The sequence below is a fragment of the Leptopilina heterotoma genome, unplaced genomic scaffold, assembly GCF_015476425.1.
Source record: "Leptopilina heterotoma isolate Lh14 unplaced genomic scaffold, ASM1547642v1 Lhet_6, whole genome shotgun sequence".
Lineage (NCBI taxonomy): Eukaryota > Metazoa > Arthropoda > Insecta > Hymenoptera > Figitidae > Leptopilina > Leptopilina heterotoma.
Genome location: NW_025111137.1, coordinates 4,107,566 through 4,131,333, shown reverse-complemented (window position 1 = coordinate 4,131,333; position 23,768 = coordinate 4,107,566). Strand labels below are relative to the sequence as shown.

Sequence of the window (23,768 nt, the reverse complement as noted above, 5' to 3'; positions counted from 1 at the left end):
CGTCGAGGGATTTCATAGAATCCGAGCAATAATTCGACGAAGTCGTGAACCATTGTAGCTTTTCCTCGGTTCACTCGCAAAATATCCAGCTTATCTAAAGATCTCTTCTCTAAAAGTCCGGTATTTTATATTTTTCCCAGTAATCCACTCTGAATCATATAAGAAATAATTGATTCTTTCTAAAATATCTGACTGCGTCGAGTGCTTGGTACTTACGTACAATTTGAGACGATGTTGCACCAACCATCCATTTAATTTTTTCTTTATCTTGGTAATATTTGTTAGCAGGCGACAAATTTTTAGTTTTAAGTTTCCTCTGAATTTCCCCGCGTAACAAAATGTTGGATACCTCAAAGCTACCTCAAGGCCTGCTTAAGGCTCAAGGCTCACTTAAAACTCAAGACTTGTTTAAAGCTGAAAATTCGTCTTCGACATAAGATTTGCAGAAGACTTTTAAGACTCGATTAAGGCTCAGTGCTTACCTTAGGCTCAAGATTTGTTTGAAGCTAGAAACACATCTAAAACAAAACTTGATTAAGGCTCAAGGTTCGAGACTTGTTTAAAGCTAAAAAGTCGTCTAAAAATTAAAACTGAACTTTGACATAAGGCTCGCTTAAGGCTCAAGGCTTACTTAAGGCTAAATACTTGTTTGAAGCCAAAAATGCGTCTATAACATAAGATTGGCCTGAGAGACATTTAATGCTTATTTTAGGCTTAAGGCACACTGATGGTTCAACACTTGATTCAAACTAAAAAGTCGTTAATGCTTTGAAGCTCACCCAAATCTCAAGAAATGTTTTAGAACAATGTAAGGTCATAAGCAAAGATAAATCTTCAGACAAGCCTTGAGCGAATTTTACATCTTAGACTAATCTAATCTAATCTAATCTTAGACTAATCTTGGAAGAGTTTTTAGGTTTAAACAGCTCTTTAGCCTTAAGCGGGTCTTAAGCCTTAGACGAATCTTTAATTTTAGACGTGTTGTTAGCTTCAAAAGATGTTCAGCCTTAAGTGAGTCTTAAGCGAGCCTCATCTTTTAGTTCAGTCTGAAGTCTTAGATGAGTTTTTAGCTTCAAACAAGTATTGAGCTTCAAGTGAGCCGTGAGCCTCAAGCTAGCCTTACATCTAAATTCAGTATACTAAATTTTGAACGAGTTTTGAGCTTCAAACAAGTCTTGAGCCTTAAGTGAGCCTTATGTCTAAGTTCGCTCCTAAGTTTTAGACAAGGTTTTGGCTTCAGACAAGTCTTGAGCCATAAGTGAGCCTTGAGCCTTAATCGAGCCTTATGTCTTAAGTTTTAGACAAATTTTTAGCTTCAAACAAGACTTGAGCCTTAAGCGAGCCTTATTTCTAAGTTCAGTCCTAAATTTTGGACGAGTTTTGAGCTTCAAACAAGACTTGAGCCTTAAGCGAGCCTTATTTCTAAGTTCAGTCCTAAATTTTGGACGAGTTTTGAGCTTCAAACAAGACTTGAGCCTTAAGCGAGCCTTATTTCTAAGTTCAGTCCTAAATTTTGGACGAGTTTTGAGCTTCAAACAAGTCTTGAGCCTTAAGTGAGCCTTATGTCTAAGTTCGCTCCTAAGTTTTAGACAAGGTTTTGGCTTTAGACTAGTCTTAAGCCGTAAGTGAGCCTTGAGCCTTAAGCGAGCCTTATGCCTAAGTTCTGATTATGGGTACCATAGTCGATTGGAGTATTAATCTTAAAAAATCATCAAGTTTTGTCAATTAAAAAGAGGATAAAATCAATGATGCGAATTGCGCTAAAGTTTCTTGTTAGAATTCGCCTCTTGTTCGTAGGTCGTTAAGAAAATTTCTCATTCCAGTTTCGTATATCCACGGACAATGAATGATGAGACGGGGATTACGGGGCAAGGTGGTTAGTAGTCTCTAAAAATAAAATTGAACCTTAACCAACTGTTTCGTTTCTTTTTTTTTGCAAGCAGCAACGAGACAAAGGTGAGCCTGTTGCCAAAAATTGAAAAACTTGAAGAGCCTCACTTTTTATTCAACTCCTTAATTCAGTTGTCGATCGACAATGCAGAATTGCCGAAAGTCTAAAGGACGTGCGATTTCTTATGCCGCTTGGGAAAAGTGTACACTGTCTATATTTACTTGATTTTGGCGTAACGCCAACAATAGCTGTTTCGCCGAGTTATATCTCACTCCATGGCAACCCATAACAAACATAAATGAATTATGTTCACGCGTGCCGTTCAATGCTTTATGGCACTGGCACGTCCAACTCGATTAGACCTTCGACCCCTTCTTTCATTCTCATGGACCAAAAACGTTTATATCAATTCGAAACTAGTTACTTTACGTTCAGAACAAGCAGAGTAAGTGTATACATGTTGTTTCAGGAACTAATAGTTTATTACTTGATGGTCTCGCACTTCGTTATACTCTGATTTCACAACGTGTTCCTCTCTCTTTCTCTTTTATTTTAATTTTCGTTTCCATTTTCCAAATTGCTTCATCCTGTTCTTGTAATTACTCCTGATTCGTTTCGTATGAATGCACAATGTCGAGCAGCAACTCGAGTCGGGAGAAAAATGTGTCTCGTAGATAACTTTATGACTGATGAGAGCAACGCGAAACAAAAAAAAATTATATATACACACATATATATATAACCGGGATAACAAACTTTACATATGTCACTCGAAATGAAATTCATTCTCGAGGGAAAAATATTTACGAGATTGATGCAAATTGCAAACGAATATAATGAAAGCTCTCTGTGATTCGAGATTCGTTGTATATTGTAAACGTTGCTGGAAAGACTTATCTTTTTCATTAAATTTAATCATGAATATTGATCCAATTATGAATGGAATTGTAGAGAACTGGGGAAAATATTTATTACACTTCTTCTGCGTTCGGTTGCAATTTGGTAAAAGATTTTCTCTCTATATTTTTTATCTGGAACCTGTTTTATTTATTGTAGAAAATGGTTTGAATTTTTTGGTTCACGTTTTTCTGGGATTTCATAGAATATGTAAAAGATGGCAAACTATGGGAAAATATGGGTAAAGGATGGCGAAATATGGCACTAAGTTTGACCATATGGTTAAAGAATGGCGACAATAAAAATTAATTTTTCATTAAATCAAAATTTTGAACTGTAGTTGGCAAAGTATATGGCAAACCATAAGAGAAGTTTGGCAAAATAATGGGCAAAGTAAGGTGATTATTCGGAAATTCTTCAATAAAATATATATTAGAAAATAAAAACTTCAAATAACTTAAACAAAAATTCAATTAAACTTTTCCAAAAGAATTGAATCTACACAATTTTTAGTGAAAAGTATAAAAAATTCAAACATTCAAAGCAAAAAGTCAGTCACTAATTTAAATCAGAAAACATTTTTACTAATTCAAATTTAAAGAGTTTAATATTTAATTATTATCTAAAATTTTAACTGAAATTCATATTTAAATCAATTTTTCTTAGAAAATTCTACGAGAATTCAATTATTTAAATACAACAATAAATAATTTTTTGAAGAATTGAATGTTTTTTAAAATTAAAATCTCATTTAATGAATTTTATCATCAAATTTTTAAATAGGTAATTAAAATTCTTTTGACGAATTTCAATAAAATTTGTAAGAGTAATTTCATTTTTCGAGAAATTAGATTAAAATTGTATTAAAAATAATTGAATCTTTGTAAAAAATTTGATTGAATCGAAAAAAATTTTTGAAAATAATTGAAATTCTTCCAAGAATTTTATTAAAATTTTTGAAAATAATTGAATTTTGGAGAGAAATTTTATTAAAATTTTTAAAAGTAATTGAATTTTGGAGAAAAATTTTATTATTTATAAAGACAATTGAAATTTTCAAGTGAATTTTTAAAAAAAATTTTGAAAATAATTGAATTTCTGTGAAGAATTTTATTACTTTTTGAAAATAATGAAATTTCTGCAATTATTTGTAACTTTTTCAAAATTCAATTTCTTAGTAATTTTAACTAAAAGTCTTCTATAAATACATTATTTTTAATAATTAATTAAATATATATTTAAACATTTTAAGATTGTTAAGTTCTTCCACCTTTAATTTTAATTACCGAATAATAAATTCCCATTCCTTCATGTATTAAAAATAATTTGAATTTTGCCAAGAATTTTATTAAAATTTTTGAAAATAATTGAATTCTTGAGACAAACTTTAATAATATTTCTTTTTAAATAACTGAATTCTTTTGTGAAATTTTATTGAAATAGTAGATATTGAAAATAGTTGAATTTTGATAAATTGAAATTAATTTTTCTGCAATAAAACTTAAATTCTAATAAATAAATTATAGGAAGGCTTTTTAAAATTATTGAATTTCTTTGAAGAATTTTAATAAAATTTTTAAGAATAATTACATTTTTTGAGAAATTCCATTGAAATTGAATTAAAAATAATTGAAAGTCTGGAAAAAATTTGATTGAACTGAGAAAAGTTTTTGAAAATAATTAAAATTTTGCCAAGAATTTTATTGAAATCTTTGAAAATAATTGAATTTTGCAGAAAAATTTTATTATTTAATATTTATAAAGATAATTGAAATCAGGATTTTTTTAAACTTTTAACCATAATTGAATTTCAGAAAAGAATTTTATTACATAATACTTTTGAAAATAATTGAATTCTTATTGAGACGAATTTTAATATTTCTTTTTAAATAATTGAACTCTTTTGTGAAATTTAATTGAAATAGTAATTGAATTTTCATAAATTATTGAAATTAACTAAATTTCTACAAAGAATTTCATTAAAATTATATTGAAAAAAAATTGAATTGTTAAAAATATTTTCATTGAAATTTTTGAAAATAATTTAATTCTTTCAAGAAATTTAATTACAAATGTTTTGACAATAATACTTAAATTCTAATAAATAAATTACAGTCCGGCTTTTTAAAATTATTGAATTTCTTTGATGAGTTGTCATAGAATTTTTAAGAATTATTACATTTTTTGAGAAATTTTTCATTAAAATTGTATTAAAAATAATTGAAATTCTGCGATGAGTTTAATTATTTATGAAAATAATTGAAAACCTATAAAGTTTTTTATTATTTATTAAAATAATTGAATCTCTGCAAAAATTTTGATTATTTATGAAAATAATTGAATTATTGCTAAGAAATTTATAAAGAATTTGTAAATAATAGAATTCCTGTGAAATTTTTATTTTGTAACTAATTCATTCAAAATTGAAATTTTACAAAATTTTAAATTAAAACCTTTTTGAAGTTTATCTATTTATGAAAATTGTAAACTCAACTCTTTTGAAATTGAATTAAGTTTGAAATATTTAAGAAAAATCAGATTTCAAGTATGAGCACAATAACTTTAGAAAACGATAATTTTCCAGGATTGCGATCAAAATTCCCTGACTTTTCCAGGTTTTTTTCAAGGTTTATAAAAATCCCTGACATTTCCAGGTTTCCAGGTTGCGTGGCAATCCTGAAATATATGAAATGTTGAATAATACATTTTTTATAATAATAAGACTACATTCTGTTATTAAATTTTTTTCTTATAATTTTCCAATTATGTTGGATCTAATTTAACGAGTATGATCTCGTAATTGTAGTCAATTTATTTTATTAAAATAATTGATTAAATACAATTGTTAAATATTAAATGTTTATATACAATATGCGGCAATTCTTCTCAGTATTTTCTTGGTCGATGAAACGATTTCTAGGAATTTTTATATTGTCCTCGACATGAAAGAGTGAAACAGATTCTCGAGTAAGATTCACGTGTTCGTGCAACCGTGAGCAACCAGGAATTAAAATGAAGCATATAAAAGGGGCTGAAGGTGTGATCAGCTGGTTAACTAGTATATTTCCTCTCATCAGATATACCCCAGAGATCCGGAAAGATTATCCAATTCCATGCTAAAATAGTCGAGACTACTTGGAATATTTATTTAAACTAACCCACGTGTTGATTCACCGGAATCAAAATTTTCCATCGTTTCCTCTCGTCTGAGAGATTTCGTTCTAATAAATCTGTTTTTTTTTTTAATGCAGAAAAACCAGTTTTTCCCATTTTTATTTATTCTCTGCCAATAAATGAAAAATTAAATTTTAAATTCGATTTCTCGATTTTTATAAATAACTAAATCTAAAGAAATCAATTCTAAAAATAGAAAAATAAAAAAAGAAATAATAATAAACTAAGATTCGAAAAAATCGAAACCCCAAAATACCAATATTCTCAAAATTTTTTTATTCTACATAAAAATGTACCTAAAACTTTTAATATCCTCTGCTATATTGAATATGGTGAATTAAATTTAAATTATGAAAATAAAAAATTAATAAAAAGAAATGTAATCTTTTAATATCTTTTAATATCCTCTGCTGTATTGAATATGGTGAATTAAATTTAAATTATGAAAATAAAAAATTAATAAAAAGAAATGTAATCGATTATTTCGTGAATAATCACAATTTATTATATATAAATAATAAAACCATAAATTTCGATTATTCACGAAATAAATAAATCTGGAGAATAAATAAACTAATTAACATGTGTATATATGAACATTACCTCAGCGGGTAGTAATTTTAATAACCTGTGTAGAAATATTATGAAAAACTTGTTTCAGGTAGTGGCTTTCATTAAAATAAATCCCCTTTAAAAAAAATAAAAGATAAATTTCACAGCCTTGTTCTAGAATTTTCATCCTCTAAAATCCGACATTTATGCTTCTTTAGCAATAAATATATTCAGGTTTTATTCACGAAAACCGATTATCAGATTCTAGCGCGAGTAATAAAATGTCCACCCTGCTAATTAACGACATCGATATTGCCTTTATAAATAATGAAAATTGTAAATAGGTAAATGTGCAAGTCGTGAATCAAATTTTATTTAATAACTTAATTAAATTATTTTCCTGAAAACAAGATTTATTAAATACAATATAATTATAAATAGAGACATTTATATTATATTATTATTTATAATATTATTCATAACTAATAAATTTGATTTACAATCAAAGTTTAGTTCAAATTTAATTAACTTTATAGTTAAATTAAAATCACATACAATTAAAAAGTCCAATTAACTTTAGAGCGAGCTTTAGAGTTTAGTAAAATTAACAGTAAATTTAATTTGTTAAATTCTAAAATTCTATCAAATTTAATTTAATTTTCGAATTACGTTATAATATAATTAAATTCAAACAGTTTAATTAAAAGAAAGTTGAAGTAAAAAATTCAATTTATTTTTAAGTTGAAGTAACATTATTACTAACTTTAAAAAGTAGAATTATGATTTAAACGAACTTGAAATAAAATATAATTTTAAAAGTTAAAGTAAGAGTTACTTTAATAGCAGGGATTACAGTGATTTTTTCATGCAACATTAGATAAAAAGGGGATTATATTTTTCAAAAAGGAAATTCAGTTTAAAATGAGAATGTAAAAAGGGGAATTTTTAAATTAAGAAAAAATTATTGTATTATATAAAATTTATTTAATTATTTTTTCGTTGAACCTTTTTTGTAATCCGTAACTTATTTCTTCAAATTTTTAATAATTATTATTTACATATTTTTTATTATAATTGTTCGAACTAATAATTCAGTTGTATAATAACAAATTGTAACTTTTTATTATCAACGAGAAATTGTAATAATAAATAATAATTAACAAATAATAATAAACAAAAATTAACAAATAATAACAAAATTGTAATAATAAATAATAACAAAATTGTAATAATAAATAATAACAAATAGTAATTGACAAATAAAAACAAATAATAACAAATTATAATTAATAAATAACAAGATTATAATATAATAAATAGTAATAAATTGTAATTAACAAATAACAGAATTATAATAATAGTACCAAGTTGTAACTAACAAATAACAAAATTGTAATAAATAGTAACAAATTATAATTAACAAATAACAACAAGAATTGTAACAAGTTTTACAATATACGAAGTTAGAAAAAATTAGTAAAATTAACTTGGAACTTGGAAAAATTTCCTTAAAAATTGTAAAATTCAATATTAAAAATTGTTATTTCGGAAATAACTTTTACTATTTTCAAAGGCATTTTTTTTATAATAATTAGAAAAATTTATTTCAAAAATAGTGAAATTTACTCTGAAAATAAGAATTTTTATTAACTAATAATTGTAAAGTTCGAAGAAAATTTAAAGGATTTTTATAAAAATTAACATTGAAAATAGTAAATTTTGCTTAATTGAAAATCGTTATTTCTAGAGTAAATTTTATAATATCCATAGTAAATTTGATGAAAATTCCTAAAATATACTTTTAATTTAGTAAAATTTATTCTGAAATTAATAATTAATACAATTCGTCAAAAATTCTAAACAATTTTTATTTTTCTTAAAAGTGAAAGTTATTTTATATTTGTTACCTTTTATGAAAAAATTTCGAAGTTTAAATACTGAGAAATAATATAAAATGCTTTTTAAAAAAAAGTGTAAAAATACTGAAATTTATAATTTTAAGAGGTTTAGGGGATTTTATAAATTTAAGGGTATAAAAAGGGGACTAACTGTGATACCTGTAATAGTTAAATAAGTTAAGTAAAGTTAAAATTAAAAACTAAAATTCAAATTGTACCTAAAATATGTTAAATTAATTTTTCAAAATTAACTTTTTCAAAAATCTAAAATTAGATGTTTAATTAACTTTAGAGTTTGGTATGTCAAATTTAAATATTACATGAATTCAAAAAGTTACATTAAATTTAGAGTTATTTAAGTAATATTAAAAAATTAAAATCAGAAAGTAAAATTAAAATTAATTTTATAAATGTTGATTTTACTAGTGTTAATTGTTACTAAAATTATTGTTGATATGTATTATTATTATTATAATTTTTACTGTTATATTATCATCGTGTCCACTGACGAAGAAAAATAAAATTAAAAACGATCAATTGAAGCAAGGCTGATCCGTAACTCTGTCGCCTTATTCACCCAATTTCTTGTCTAATTTTAGAAAATGCCGAGAGTTCGCCAAATATTTGAATCGCTATAGCAATTTGAAAGACGGGTCATAAATTGAGGTTGACAATTAATTAACAATTATTAAATTACATTTTATCCTTGAATTTTAATTTCATTGTGATACGAATGCATTAATTTCGACTAATTGTTTTTCTCCTCCGCTCTTTATTTATAGAATAAAAAACAAAGTTATATTTTAATTAAAAGAAATCTCTATCGTTATTTATTCTGGAAAAAATTAATCTTTGAAAATTCATTTGAAAAAATTATAAAGTATCCTTAAGTATAATTGATTTAAAAAACTAATATATGAAGAAACAAACTATAGAGATAAGCAGAAAAATTGCTAAATTTTTGGAAAGTTTATTTTTATCTCCATTTTTGAATGTTATGTAAATTGATTATATGATGTTACACTAGATGTTAATAAATGAACATGTTTTTGTTACAGGCGATATGGAAATTTTGGCCTATTTCTTCGGACCAGTGGGTGTTTTGCTTGCAATCAATCTCCTGTTTTTCGTTGCAACGGCCAGAGAGTTGACGTGTGGCCTGTGGAAGGGTGAATTTGTGAAAAGCACCACTGAACGGTAAGAAAAGTTTTGTTAATTTCATTAAAAATGCTGATAAAAGTGATTGCTCGATTCATCAAACGACTCGTTTCATTCTGAATAAACTTGTTTCTATATGTGTGCGTCAAATTTTAACGCGTGAATGGACATCATCAAAATAGTAAAAAAAAAATAAAATACAGTTAGTGTTACATTAATTTTTTTTCAAAATCCATAAAAAAATTTTCTTTTCTAATTTAAAGTTTAATTAATTTTATCATCATTTTCTAGATTCGAAACATTTATATATAATTTCATATATTTTAGATATTTTTTCAAATAATAAATAAATATTGTTTACTCCATAGAGGAAATATTTTTATTATGATATTCTTGACACTTCATTACTTACACTTCATTTGGATGGATTTAAAAAAATATTTAATATATGTTTAATTATTGTTTTCAAAGAATTTTTAATTAAAATTCTATTTTAAATAAATTATTTTTAATAAATTAATTTCATTATAAAGGATCTCGGACGTTAAAGATTATTTAACTAATTATTTTTAATAATTATCGAAAAAGTTCTTTAAGAATTTTCAAATTCATTTGTTTACAATTCAATTTTACAAAATTTCAATTATTCAATTATTTAAAATACAATTATTCAATTATTTAAATTCTTGAATTAAACATATATTAACATATATAATAACATATATATATTATATATATAACATATATATATATTATATGTTAACATATATATGTTAATATTAGATAATAAAAACTTCAAATAATATAAGAAAAATTCATTTAAACTTTTACAAAAACATTAATTTTTAAATATAATTGAATTCATTTGACGAATTTTAATAAAATTTTTAAGAATAATTACATTTTTCGAGGAATTCAACGAAAATTGTTTTAAAAATAATTGAAATTCTGCAATACAATGAATTTTATTATTTATAAAAAATAATTCAATTCTTCAATAGAATTATAATAATTACGAAAATAATTGAATCCTCGTAAAAAATTTGATTATTTAAGAAAATAATAAAATAATTGCGAAGAAATTTATAACTAATTTAAAAATAATTGAATTCCAGTGAAATTTTTATTAGTTATGAAAATAATTAATTGTTTGCGTACCATTTTATAATTTTTTTTTTAAATAATTGAAAATCTGTGATGAGTTTTATTGTATATGAAAATAATTAAATCCCCAAAAACAATTTTATTTTGTTTGAAAATAATTATACCTAATTAAATTAATAATAATTAAATTTCTGCGAAGAATTATATTACTCTTATGTAAAAATAATTGAATTTCTGCAAAAAGTTGTAACTTCTCCAAAATTAAATTTTTTTTTTGGTGTTTTTAATTAAAATTCTTCTCTAAATTAATTATTTTTAATAACTTTTGAAAAAGATTTTCGAGAATTTTCAAATCTATTTGTTTAAAATTTTTTTTAATTTTACGAAATTTAAATTATTTGGAAATTCTTCAATTTAATATATATTAGAAAATAAAAACTTTTAAATAATTTCAAAGAAAATTGAATTAAACTTTTTCAAAAAACTTAATTCTACAGAATTGTCAGTTAAAAGTATGAAAAATTAAAATTTCCAAAGATTTTCATTTGAAAATTGAAACCTTTTCAAAGTTCAATTATTTCTATAAATTAGCGCTATAATGCTTTTAATATTTAATTATTATCTAAAATTTTAAATAAAATTTATTTTTTAATCAATTTTTATTAGAAAATTTTACTAGAATTCAATTATTTAAATAGAAAAATAAGTAATTTATTGAATAATTGAATGTTTCATAGAACTAAATTTGCATAAAGAATTTTATCAATACATTTTTAAATAATTTAATTTTTTCGACGAATTTTAATAAAATTGTGTTTTAATTGTATTTTTCGAGGAATTAGATTAAAATTGCATGAGAAATAATTGAAATTCTGCTTTGAGTTTCATTATTTATGAAAATAATTGAATTATTGAGAAGAAATTTTTAAAAAGTAAGTAATTTTAATTTCTCGGAAATTTTTATTATTTATGAAAATAATTAAATGTTTGCGTAGAATTTTATCCAACTTTTTTTTTTTAAATAATTCAATTCTTTTGCAAAATTTTATTAAAATGGTAAATATTGAAAATCATTGAATTGAGGAAATTTTTTTTAAATAATTGAATTTTTAAGAATAATTTTATTATTTATGAAGGTGATTGAAATTTTGACGAGAATTGAAAAAAATTTTTGAACATAATTGAATTATTTAGGAGAATTTTATTATTTTTGAAAATAATTGAATTTTTGCAATCATTTCTAACTTTCCTAAAATTCTCCAAATTATATCGTACAATTTACGAAGTTTTCGTGCTTTTTCAAAAAAAATTACGGACTTTGCGGATCATTTAAAAAAAACTGACTTTTACTTCAAGCAAATTTACGGATCTAGTTCGAGCTTTGAGTATAGGAAAAATTACAATATCATTGTCCGCTGGTCTCTCTTCCACAATATTCGGCTCTTGCACGCGCATCGACTCTTACTTTACGAGTGAGAAAAGGTGGGGGAAGTTACATCTTTAGGAACCAACTTCTGTGTAGTCAAAATTTAAATAAACTACATTTTTCTAATCTCTTTTTTTAATTTTATAAAATTGAGTCTAGAGTTAATATTATTACAATTATTATTATCATTATAATCATTTTTCTTACAGTTATAAATAATTCTTTTAATTTTGCATTATCTCCAAAAAAAAAAATTTTACGTACAGTTTTTTTGAATATTTTTAAGAATCTTCGCAAAATTTTATATGTACACAAATCTCATCTTGGCGAAGGAGAATCTTTGTATTTATAATAAATCCAGTCGTTTCGCCGACTGCCGCAGTCTCGTTGCAGCCAGCGGGTGGTTTTGCCGCGGAAAAGAGTCATTTCTTTTCAGCTCAAAACCAAACGCATTGTTCATGGAGTTTCACGACAGATTTAGTGCATGAAAGAAATTTGACACAGTTCGCCTTGAGAAAATGAGTTATTTACATATAAATCGAAAAGAAAATGTACTTTTAAATCTTGACGGTGACATTGCTTTTGTTGTTCAATTTTTTTTTCTTTATTAAGTTCTTTTAAAATAATTAATCTTAAAAAAAAATTTTAGTTGAAATAAATTACTTTTTATTTGGAGATAAATTACTTTTATGTTGGTAAATTTTTTTTTATTGTAAATAAATTTTTCAATGAAAATAAATTCTTTTTTTTAAATAAAAATAGTAAACATTTTTTAAAACTAGAAAATTATTAAAATAATTATAAAAAATAAATTTATTTCAATTTAATATTGAGAAGAAATAATTTATTTGATATCTAAAAGAGGGGAAATTTTGTTGTAGTTAGAGTTTGATACTTTAATTACACAGTCGTATTTGTAGGTGTAGATAGTGTTACTCATCTCTAATCTATAAATAGATTTTGTTTTACTCTGACCTATGCTACCGAACAAATTAGTGTCAGGAATTTTAAATGTCGGTCAGGACAGTAAACCTTTATGCAATCGCACATGTTTGTCAATTTATTTTATATTCGCTTAATTTAGTAATTTTTTATTTTTTCTATTTTTTAATTCGCTAATTAGTCATTATTTTCTTCGCTCATTGTTTTTATTCACACATGTCGATTTTAATAAATAAATTATATTTTTGTATAATTAGATTTTTAAAGATGTCGAACAAAAAAAAATTTGCTATGTACAAAATTACAACAACTTTTCTTACAAAAGAAAAAAAGAGATTTTTACAAACAAAATAAATAAATTTCAAATTATAGGCTTTTTGAAAAAAAAAAATTTTTTTTTCGATTCACTTAAAAGTATTGGAAATAAAAAATTTATGAAGTTAGTGATCTCGCTTATCATGATGGGATTATTTAACTAGACATGTGTTGTGAATTTTGTAACGATTTAAATTTTACTAATCGTCATTTTGAAGAGCGATGTCACATTCAACTGAAATATATTTGTATTATTTGGTCTCTCCTGATTTTCTCGTGCGTGACAAATACAAACAAAAAATCAATTCATATATATGAGAAATGACAAATTTTAGCATCCGGTCCACACTTCTTGGGTTTTATGCGATTCTATTTCGAAGCGAAGGACGCTCACCTTTTCAAGGATCACCAGTTCGACAACTCTTTTTTAAAAAGGTGTGGAAGAATGAAATAGCCTCCTCACTTTTATATGTATACACATATATAAAAGCATTATAAGTTACATACACATGCATGTAGAAACGCAAGCGTCGCGTCTTTTATTTGAATAAACGTTTGGCAATTTCCTTCAGAAAAATACATTTAAACAGCCTCTGTGAGAACGGGTCGATGATCTTTTTTTTAAAAATAGACAAATATTCGCAGTGGAATAAGCGACACTTGAAAGAAAAGTGAAATATTTTCCAGTCGATATTTTATGAATCCTCTGAGGAAGGCAATAAATTCTCTTTTTTTTTACAAATTTCTAGATTAAAGAAAATAAAATTTTGTTAAAATTTTTCATTTTATATAAAAAAAATTGATTTTTTTAAAAAATTATTTTAAAATAATTTTAAAATTTCACTAATTTCTAAGCGCCATTATTTTTGTTATTTTATTTATTACTTTTTTGCTTTAGAATTTTTTCCACTTTTATTATTGGTGTTGAAATTTTTTAAAAATTTACTTTTTAATAATAATTTCATTTATTTATTATTATTAATTTATTTATTCAATTCATTTATTTCAATAATATGTTTCAAACAATTTGATATTAAATAGTAAAAAAGGATAATTTATTTTCTAGAATATATGAATTATTTTCTTGTTTTGAGTAAATTTTGCAATGAAAATTGTTAATATATTGCATTCTTTCTGAGTTGTTTATAATGAGCCGATCAGTAAAACTTTCGACTGATAAATCAAAAAATTTTAACTTCAAATCATTTTCATCTTTTCAATTCAAAATTATTATTTTCTAGAATTATTAACTAAAATTCTTCTTTAAATCAATTATATATTTTTTATAATTTTTGAAAAAGTTCTTTGATAATTTTCAAATCCATTTGTTTACAATTCAATTTTATGAAATTTGGATTATTCGGAAATTCTTCAATTAAAATATATATATTAGAAAATAAAAACTTCAACTTATTTTAAAAAAGTTTAACTGAATTTTTAAAAAAATTCAAATTTACAAAGATTTTAATTTCAAACCTTTTCAAAATTCAATTATTTCTAAAAATTCACACTATATTGCTTTTAATATTCAATTATTATCTAGAATTCTAAAATTCATTTTTAAATAAATTATTAAAAAAAATTCTACCAGAATTCAATTATTTAAATACAAAAATAAATAATTTATTGAAAAATTGAAAATTTTTTTTATAATTGAATTCTTTCGTCGAATTTTAATGAAATGGTCTTAAACATAATTTAAATTCTGCAATGAATATTATTATTTAATAATAAAAAATAAAAATTGAATAAATAATTGAATTCCTGAAAAAAATTTATTGTTTATGCAAATAATTGAATTCTTGAAAAAAATTTGTTTATGCAAACAATTGAATCCCTGTAAAAAATTTTATTACTTATGCAAATAATAGAATAATTATTGCGAACTAATTTATAACAAATTTTTAATAATTGACTTTTTGTGAAATTCTTCTTATTGATGAAAATAATCAAAAAAGTCTGCGTAGAATTTTATTAAAATTTTTCTTAAAGAATTGAATTCTTTTGGAGAATTTTATTAAAATAGTAGATATTAAAAATCATTAAATTTAGGAAAATTTTTGCAAATAATTGAATTTTGGAGAAGAATTTTATTGTTTATAATAATAATTAGAATCTTGATGAGAATTTAAAAAAATTTTTGAACATAATTGAATTTCTGCGAAGATTTTTATTATTTTTGAAAAGAATTGAATTTTTGCAATCATTATTTGTAACTTCTACAAAATCCAATTTTTTTTTAGTATTTTTAACTAAAATTCTTCTATAAATTCTTTATTTTTAATAATTAATTAAATATACATAACAAATGTAACTAATTTCAGAAGAATTTGAATATTATAAAAATTTTTCAGAAATCTAAGTTCTTTAAAATTTTCAATTAAATTCATTCAAGATAGAAATTTTCTAAAATTTAAAATATAACCTTTTGAAGTTCATCTATTTATAAAAATTGTAAACGCAAATCTTTTAAAATTCAATTAATTTTGAAATATTGAACTAAAATTATTAATTAAATAATTTATAAGACATAATTTTTATGGTATAGTTCTTCGAGAATGAAAATATTTAAAAAGAAATTATTGTCAGAAATAGAAAAAATTGAATGTTTTATATCAGAATTCGTGGTAATTTCACAGTTTATGAGGCAAACAAAAAAGACACCAAAATTCAGATTTTTCTTATGAATTCTAAAAATTTAATTTTTCCCAGTACTTTTAATAAAAATCGATGACTTTTCCCTGATGTTTTCCTGAATTCCCTGACTTGCGGTAACCCTAATAATATTTTCCAATAGAAAATTACCAGAAACGAGGGAAATTCTTTTAATAAATTCAAGAACATGATTGGATTACAAATTTCACGACTGATATTTTGAGAGCGATTTTTTTTTTTTTTTTTTTTTTTGAAGTGATTTTAAGTGCGCACTGGCGTTTACTCTTATTGAAGTGAAGTACATTAAGAGAGAGAAGAGTTATTTTAAGTTGCCTATGCAAATTGGATCTCTGGTTTTTGGACTTTATGAGACCTTATCGACCAATCGACAAGCAGTGGTAATAAAGAGGTGTTTTTGGATGAGTTGAGGGAAAATATACAAGGGAAAAGCACAAGGCTTTCATATATATATGTACATATGTTGGTTGATGCTTATATACACTTCCTGCACTCGTGAATGTAGCTGTCGATGATATCGAACATTCCGAGACGATCTCTTGCACTGAAAGGCATTCCGGTACTCAAGAATTTTATAATCATCGCCATGAGTTTGCGGTACTATGAAAACGTAACAACAACACTCGCTCTGACTTGCACAATTTGCCACTATGCACTTGAGGAACAAAAAGGAATCATTGAAATTAAGAGAACATTCGTATCTATATTTATTATTTAACTATAGCAACAATTCACGCGCTAAAGCGCACGGCTAACTTCTTATACATACTTTTAAAAATATAATTAGCAATTTTAAAAAAAATAGAATTTCAAAATTTTTAATTCAAATTTTTTTTTTTCATAAATATAAAATGTTAATTAAGATGTAATTTTTGTTTAACGTAAATACACGATCTTAGTAAATAAAAATAATTTATCTATAAGCTTCCGCTCGATGACATTGACAGCAAGCGAAAAATATAAAATATTATTTTTATTTACTAAGATCATGGATTTACTTTAAACAAAAATTACATTTTAACTTTTCTAAATCCAAACAACCAAAACATCATAAATAAAATGTTAATAATTCAAATTCTTCTTGAAATTAGTTAAATTTGTCAATATATGTAGTATATTTAATTAATTACTAAAAATAATGGATTTATAGAAAAATTTTAGTTAAAGGATTTTATCAAATTGAATTTTGGAGAATTACAAATAATTGCAGAAATTCAATTATTTTCAAAAGTAATAAAATTCTTCGCAAAAATTCAATTATGTTCAAAAATTTTTTTAAATTCTCTTCAAAATATAATTGAATTGTTTCGAAGGATTTATTAAAATTTCAGAAAAATAATTGTATTTTAAAAATTTTAAGGCAATTCTTTGAAAAAATTCAACGAATTCAACTATCTTAATAAATATTAAAATTCTTTCCAGAAATACAATTATTTTCAAAACTTGGAAAAAAATTACCGAAAATATTTTAATTATTTTTATATATATCAAAATTGTTCGCCGAAATTCAATTATTTTCAGGAATTTCTATAAAATTTATTAAAAAATTAAATTAAAAATTAAATTATTTTCATTCAGAACAATATTCATAACAAGAATTCAATTATTTTCAAAATTAATCAAATTCTTCGCAGAAGTTCAACTATTTTCAAAAAATCTAAAAAAAAATTGTGAACATTTCAATTATCTTTATAAATGAATAGCAAAATTCTTCTATAAAATTCAATTATTTTTAGGAGTTTTAATAAAATTCATTGCAAAATTCAATTATTTCCATATATAATAGTATTCATCATAAGAATTCAATTATTTTAAAAAGTAATACAATTCAATTTTCAAAAATTTTAATAAAATTCATGGCAAAATTTCAATTAATCTGAAAAATTTTTCTTAATTCAATGATTGCCAATATTCTCCTATTTTAAAAAAATTTCATAAAAGAATTATTATAATTATTTAGAAAAAAATTTTAATATAATTGTACTCAAACATTTAATTATTTTCATAAATATTAAAAATTGCACAGGAATTTAATTATTAAAAAAAAATTTTATAAATTTCTTCGCTATAATTCAATTAATTTCATAAATAATAAATTTTTTTTATGAATTCAATTATTTTAAAAAAAAATAAATTTGTTTTTAGGGATATAATTATTTTCATAAATAATAAAATTTCTTTGCAGGAATTCAATTATTTTTAGTATACAATTTTAATCAAATTCCTCCAAAAATGTAATTATTCTTAAAAATTTGATTAAAATACGTCAAAAGAATTTAATTATTTAAAAATTTGTTGATGAAACTCTTTATAAGAATTAGATTTTAAAGAACATTCAATTATTCAATAAATTATTTACTCTTGTATTTAAATAATTGAATAATTTTGAAAAGGTTTCAGATCAAAATAATTGAAAATTTGAATTTTCCACACTTTTAACTGGCAATTTTGAAGAATTACTTTTTTTGAAAAAGTTTAATTTAATTTTTTTTTAAAATCATTTGAAGTTAAATGGAAATTTTTTCAAATATGGGAATTTTTCCAAATTCTCAGAAATTTTACTATATTTCCATAATTATAAGGAAATTTTCCTAAACGTAGAAAATTTTTCCAAACTTTGGGGATTTTTTCTACATTATTTCATGTGAGAATATTTCTAAATTCATAGGAAGTTTTCAATAATTTTTTAGAAAAATTCCCTTATTTATGTTAGTAAATTTTTCTAAATAATTAGTGGAATTTGCTTCCTAAATTTTTTTGGGAAAATTTCCAAAAATTTTCTTACAGTGCATTTCATTGAAGAATTTTCGAATAATCGAAATTTCGTAAAATTGAATTTTAAACAAATGTATTTGCAAATTCTCAAAGAACTTTTTCAAAAATTATTAAAAATAGTTGATTTAGAGAGGAATTTAACTAGCAGAATAGAAGAATTCTTGAGCTTTATATAGAATTTTTCCTTTCTAAAAAATAAAAAAATGACGAATATTGATTATTATATCGATAATAGTGAATTGATATAATAAAATTCGCGTTAAATTGAAATGACGTGAGCATCTTGTCAGATTGTGAATGGAAGCAAAACGAAAAGTACAAAATAGCGATATAGATGAAGCTTTAGAACACGATAAATCTATCGGACATTTCATTCGTTTCACACTATGGATTCATAGTGACAGGTGTTCACACTTGAGAGATTTACACCTTCCCTCGGATGTCGAGTTTTGCCAGCAATTTATATTTCTCTAAGACAGAAACTATCATTTTCTCTGGATAAAAATCTATAAAAGTTCTTTCTACTTTTCATTTTTATAGTACTTCTTATTAATTCTTTGCTTCATGGTATGGATCTCTTTGCTCTAGTAATAACGTACATTTTACACAAGTTTTTACAGAATTTATGCAAGCTCTCAAAGATTTATAAAAATTCTCCAAAATTCTCATTTTTAAGAATTTTTGTTGATATTTCCGTTCTCATTACCGCTTTCCGGTTAATATATTATTATTTCTGTACAATTTTAGTAATTATATGTCCTAGGGTTAAAAAGGGACATTTTTGGCCTTAGGGTAGAAAACAATTTTTACTTTTAAAATTTTCATAAGGTTGCCACACGCCAGGGGAATCAGCATGTCTGAGAAAATTAAAATTGATCAGGAAAATCAGGGAATTTTTGGCTGATTGCTGTAAAAATATCAAATTTCTAGAATGATTACAAAAAGTCTTTTAATTTTTGGTGTTCAAAAACATTTTTTAAAAACTTAAAAATCTTGTATTCTTCTTAAATTTTTTTCACCTTAAAACTTTTGAATTACAATGATTTTTAAAACAATACCTTACTTTTTTCTTATTTCAGTAAATAATTCAATTCTAGAAAAACTTTTCTAATGTTATTAATTATACTTAACTTTAATTTAATTAATTTCATTAATTTCATTAATTATATTTAATTAATTATACTTTCGTGCCCCCAAGAAACCCAGCCAGTGGATTTTATTGAAACTTGTTATTCGGGAGTGTTTTGGGTCGCTGATTACGAATCTAAAGTCAAATTTTCAAAATTCAAAATGGCGGATCCAATATGGCGGAGATTTTTTCAAAATTTCTCATATTTGCATAAAATTTATCACTCAGGGGTTTTCAGGGTCGCTGATTACAAATCTGAAGTCAGATTTTCGAAATCCAAAATGTCAACTCTGAAAAATTCTGAATTTTGAAAAAAATGTCCAACAACTTGAATTTTGAAAATTTTGAAAATCTGATTTTAGATTCGTTGTCAGCGACCCTGAAAACCCCTGAGAAAGAAGTTTTCAGCAAAATTGAGCAAATTTTGAAAAACTAAATTTTGCTGAAAATTCTAAAAAATGGCAGGGAATTTTATAAACCTTGAAAAAACCTGGAAAAGTCAGGGAATTTTTTATCAGAATCCTGGAAAATTATTGTTTTCTAAAATTATTGTGCTTATTCTTGAAATCTAATTTTTCTTAAATATTTCAAAATTAATTTAATTCTGAAAGAGTTGCGTCTACAATTTTCATAGATAGATAAACTTCAAAAGATTTTAATTTAAAATTTTGTAAAATTTCAATTTTGAATGAATTAATTAAATAAAAAAAATTTTACAGTAATTCTATTACTTACAAATTCTTTATAAATTTCTTCGCAATAATTCAATTATTTTCATAAATAATCAAATTTTTTACAAATGTTCAATTATTTTAATAAATAATAAAAAACTTTATAGGATTTCAATTATTTTCGTAAATAATAAAACTCATTGGAGAATTTCAATTATTTTTAATACAATTTTAAAGGAATTTCTTGAAAAATGTAATTATTCTTAAAAATTTTATTAAAATTCACCAAAGAAATTCAATTACTTGAAAAATCTTTCCTATAATTTATTTATTATAAATTAAGTATTATTCTCAATGCATTTTTAATTAAATTTCATGAAAAAATTAAATTATTTTCAAAATTTTTAATGAAATTCTTTTTAACAATTAATTTTTTTTCAAAATGATTTTAGTAAAATTCTTCGTAGAAATTTAATTAATTTCAATAATAATTTATCAAAATTCAATTATTTTCAATATCTACTATTGCAATAAAATTTCACAAAAGAATTAAATTCTTTAAAAAGAAACATTAAAATACGTCTCAATAAGAATTCAATTATCAAATTCAATTATCTCTTTACAATTTTAATTATCTTTAAGTATAAATAATAAAATTTTTCAATTATCTTTGTAAATAATAAAATTTTTCTCAAAAATTCAATTCTTTTTCAAAAATTAAATAAAATTCAGGGCAAAATTTTAATTATTTTCAAAAACTTTTATCAATTCAATCAAATTATTTACAGAGAGATTTAATTATTTTTAATACAATTTTAATCTAATTTCTTGAAAAATGAAATTATTCTTAAAAATGTTATTAAAATTCATCAATAGAATTTTAATTATTTACTTAAAAATTTATTGATAAAATTCTTTAAATGAGAGTTCAATTTTAAAAAACATTCAATTCTTCAATGAATTATTTATTTTTGTATTTAAATAATTGAATTCTCGTAAAATTTTCTAATAAAAATTGATTTACATATGAATTTTAGTTAATGTTTTAGATTAATAATAATAATAGGTAATTTAATATTAAACTCTCTAAATTTGAATTAGTAAAAATGTTTACTAATTGGAATTAGTGACTGACTTTTTGCTTTCGAATTAGCAGATTTTACTAATAAATACATAGTCGTTTCTACTAATTTAATAGTAAAATGTACTAATTCAAAAGCAAAAAGTCAGTCACTAATTCCAATTAGTAAACATTTTTACTAATTCAAATTTAGAGAGAAAGTATTAAAGCGTCAATTTTTAGAAATAATTGAATTTTGAAGAAGGTTTCAAATTATAATCTTTGAATGTTTGAATTTTTCATACTTTTAACTGTAAATTGTGTAAATTTAATTCTTTTCAAAAAGTTTAATTAAATTTTTTTTAAAGTTATTTAAAGTTTTTATTTTCTAATATATATTTGATTGAAGAATTTCTGAATAATCGATAAAATTTCGTAAAATTGAATTGTAAACAAAAAGATTTGAAAAGTTTTAAAGAAATTTATCAAATATTATTAAAAATAATTAATTTAAACTTTATAAAGAAGAATTTTAGTTAAAAATTCTGGAAAACAATAATTGAATTGAAGTAATTTTGAATGAGTTACAGTAACAATATTCTTATAATATAAAATAATGATTTTATCACTCATGTTTCATAACAATTTTTTTTTATAATATTAAAGGTGAAAGAAGTTAACAATTTTCATCTTTAATATTAATTACCGAATGATAAATTCATTTCCTTCAATTTTTTATAAGTTGTTTAATTTCAAAAATGTTTGAATTTAAAATTTTTGAAAATCTTCATTCCTATAGAAAAATTTTAATGACTAATTATTTAATTTGGTAAAATATAAATGTAGTTTTAAAAACCTGGAAAAATTCTATTTATAACCTGGAAAACCTGTAAAAGTCAGGGAATTTGAAATGAGGAAAAGCGCTGCGTGGCAAACCTAGTTACAGCTTAAAGTACAAATATAATTCATAAAATGTGAGAACATTGTTTTGAACCTACTATGTAAATTTTTTTCTCCCCACATGTTAGGGTTAAAAATATGGCAATTTCTTCCCCTAGGTAAAAAAAATGCGTTTTATTTACAATTTCCATAAGGAGAGGATGAAATTTTACTATCTAGGGGTGGAAACGATAATTTTACTCCCTAGGAATGGAAAATCGCCTTTAAAATGTATAAGAAATGGGTAATAAACAATTTTGCTCGCAATTTTGTAATTGATTGTAAATTAAAGACATGTCAAATTTTATGTCGAAAATCGTGACTTTGAATTGTTTCGAAAAAAAGGAGGAGAAAAAGAAAGAAAAATAAAATGGATTGGTAGTAAATTGTACTTAAAACGATTCGAAGACTCGTTTGCTCCTGATGATAAATCACAGTTGATTACTTCGTTAGGGCACCTAATTGAGTAGAGCAGAAGAATATTTATTATTTCTGTAGCAGGTTTATGTTCCCATTGAAAAGTACATATATCAGGTCCGAGAATTTAAAATAATAAATGAGGGACAGTAAGAGAACACTAGTTCGCGCATTAGTTGGCAAAAAGTGTTTCGTGTCTTAGAGAGGAGAATGAGAGTGAGGTGTTTCGCCATCTTCTTGTTTTTGAACCGGCTATTCCAAGCAAGTTGCAACCTCTCTACAAGTTTCGAGGTGCATGTTTCCTCGGACATTTTCTTTTTTTTCTGTGTTTTGTTTCCTTTTCTCTTTCCCTTTCTTTTCTTTTTTTTTTGCTCTCGGTTTCCTTTGCTGTGTTTAGTTTCACGTATATATCCCTTTTTCTTCATTTTGCCCTCTTTTCTCGCTTCTCTCGTTGTCGCCTCCGACCAAGCGTTACTGTGGCGCCTGTTCATAATAATTAGCGGCCCACCAAAATAGAATTCTGCTCCTGTCTCTCAATTCTCGAAATATGATCTGTACCACTCTGACATGATCGTTTCAAGTCTTCTTTTACCACCCTGAAAGTTTTAACAGTCTTTAAATATGTACAAAATTTTTCTGCACCTTAATGTCACTTTCAAAACTATTCATCATAATTTCTTAAAAATTCATCATTTCGTAAAAAAAAGGGTTGAAATAATGAAAAATCGCACAAGTTTAATTTTGTTT

At 23.4% G+C, this 23,768-nt stretch overlaps 1 protein-coding gene across 1 annotated transcript in view; it reads left to right on the top strand.

The window, feature by feature from the left end:
* Nucleotides 1–23,768, top strand: part of LOC122509104 (probable G-protein coupled receptor Mth-like 1) — a 335,089-nt gene that overhangs the window by 299,467 nt on the left and 11,854 nt on the right. Inside the window, exon 6 of the mRNA XM_043622884.1 lies at nucleotides 9,471–9,609. Within this exon, the coding sequence (XP_043478819.1) occupies nucleotides 9,471–9,609 (139 nt within the window). The remainder of the gene's footprint in view (nucleotides 1–9,470; nucleotides 9,610–23,768) is intronic.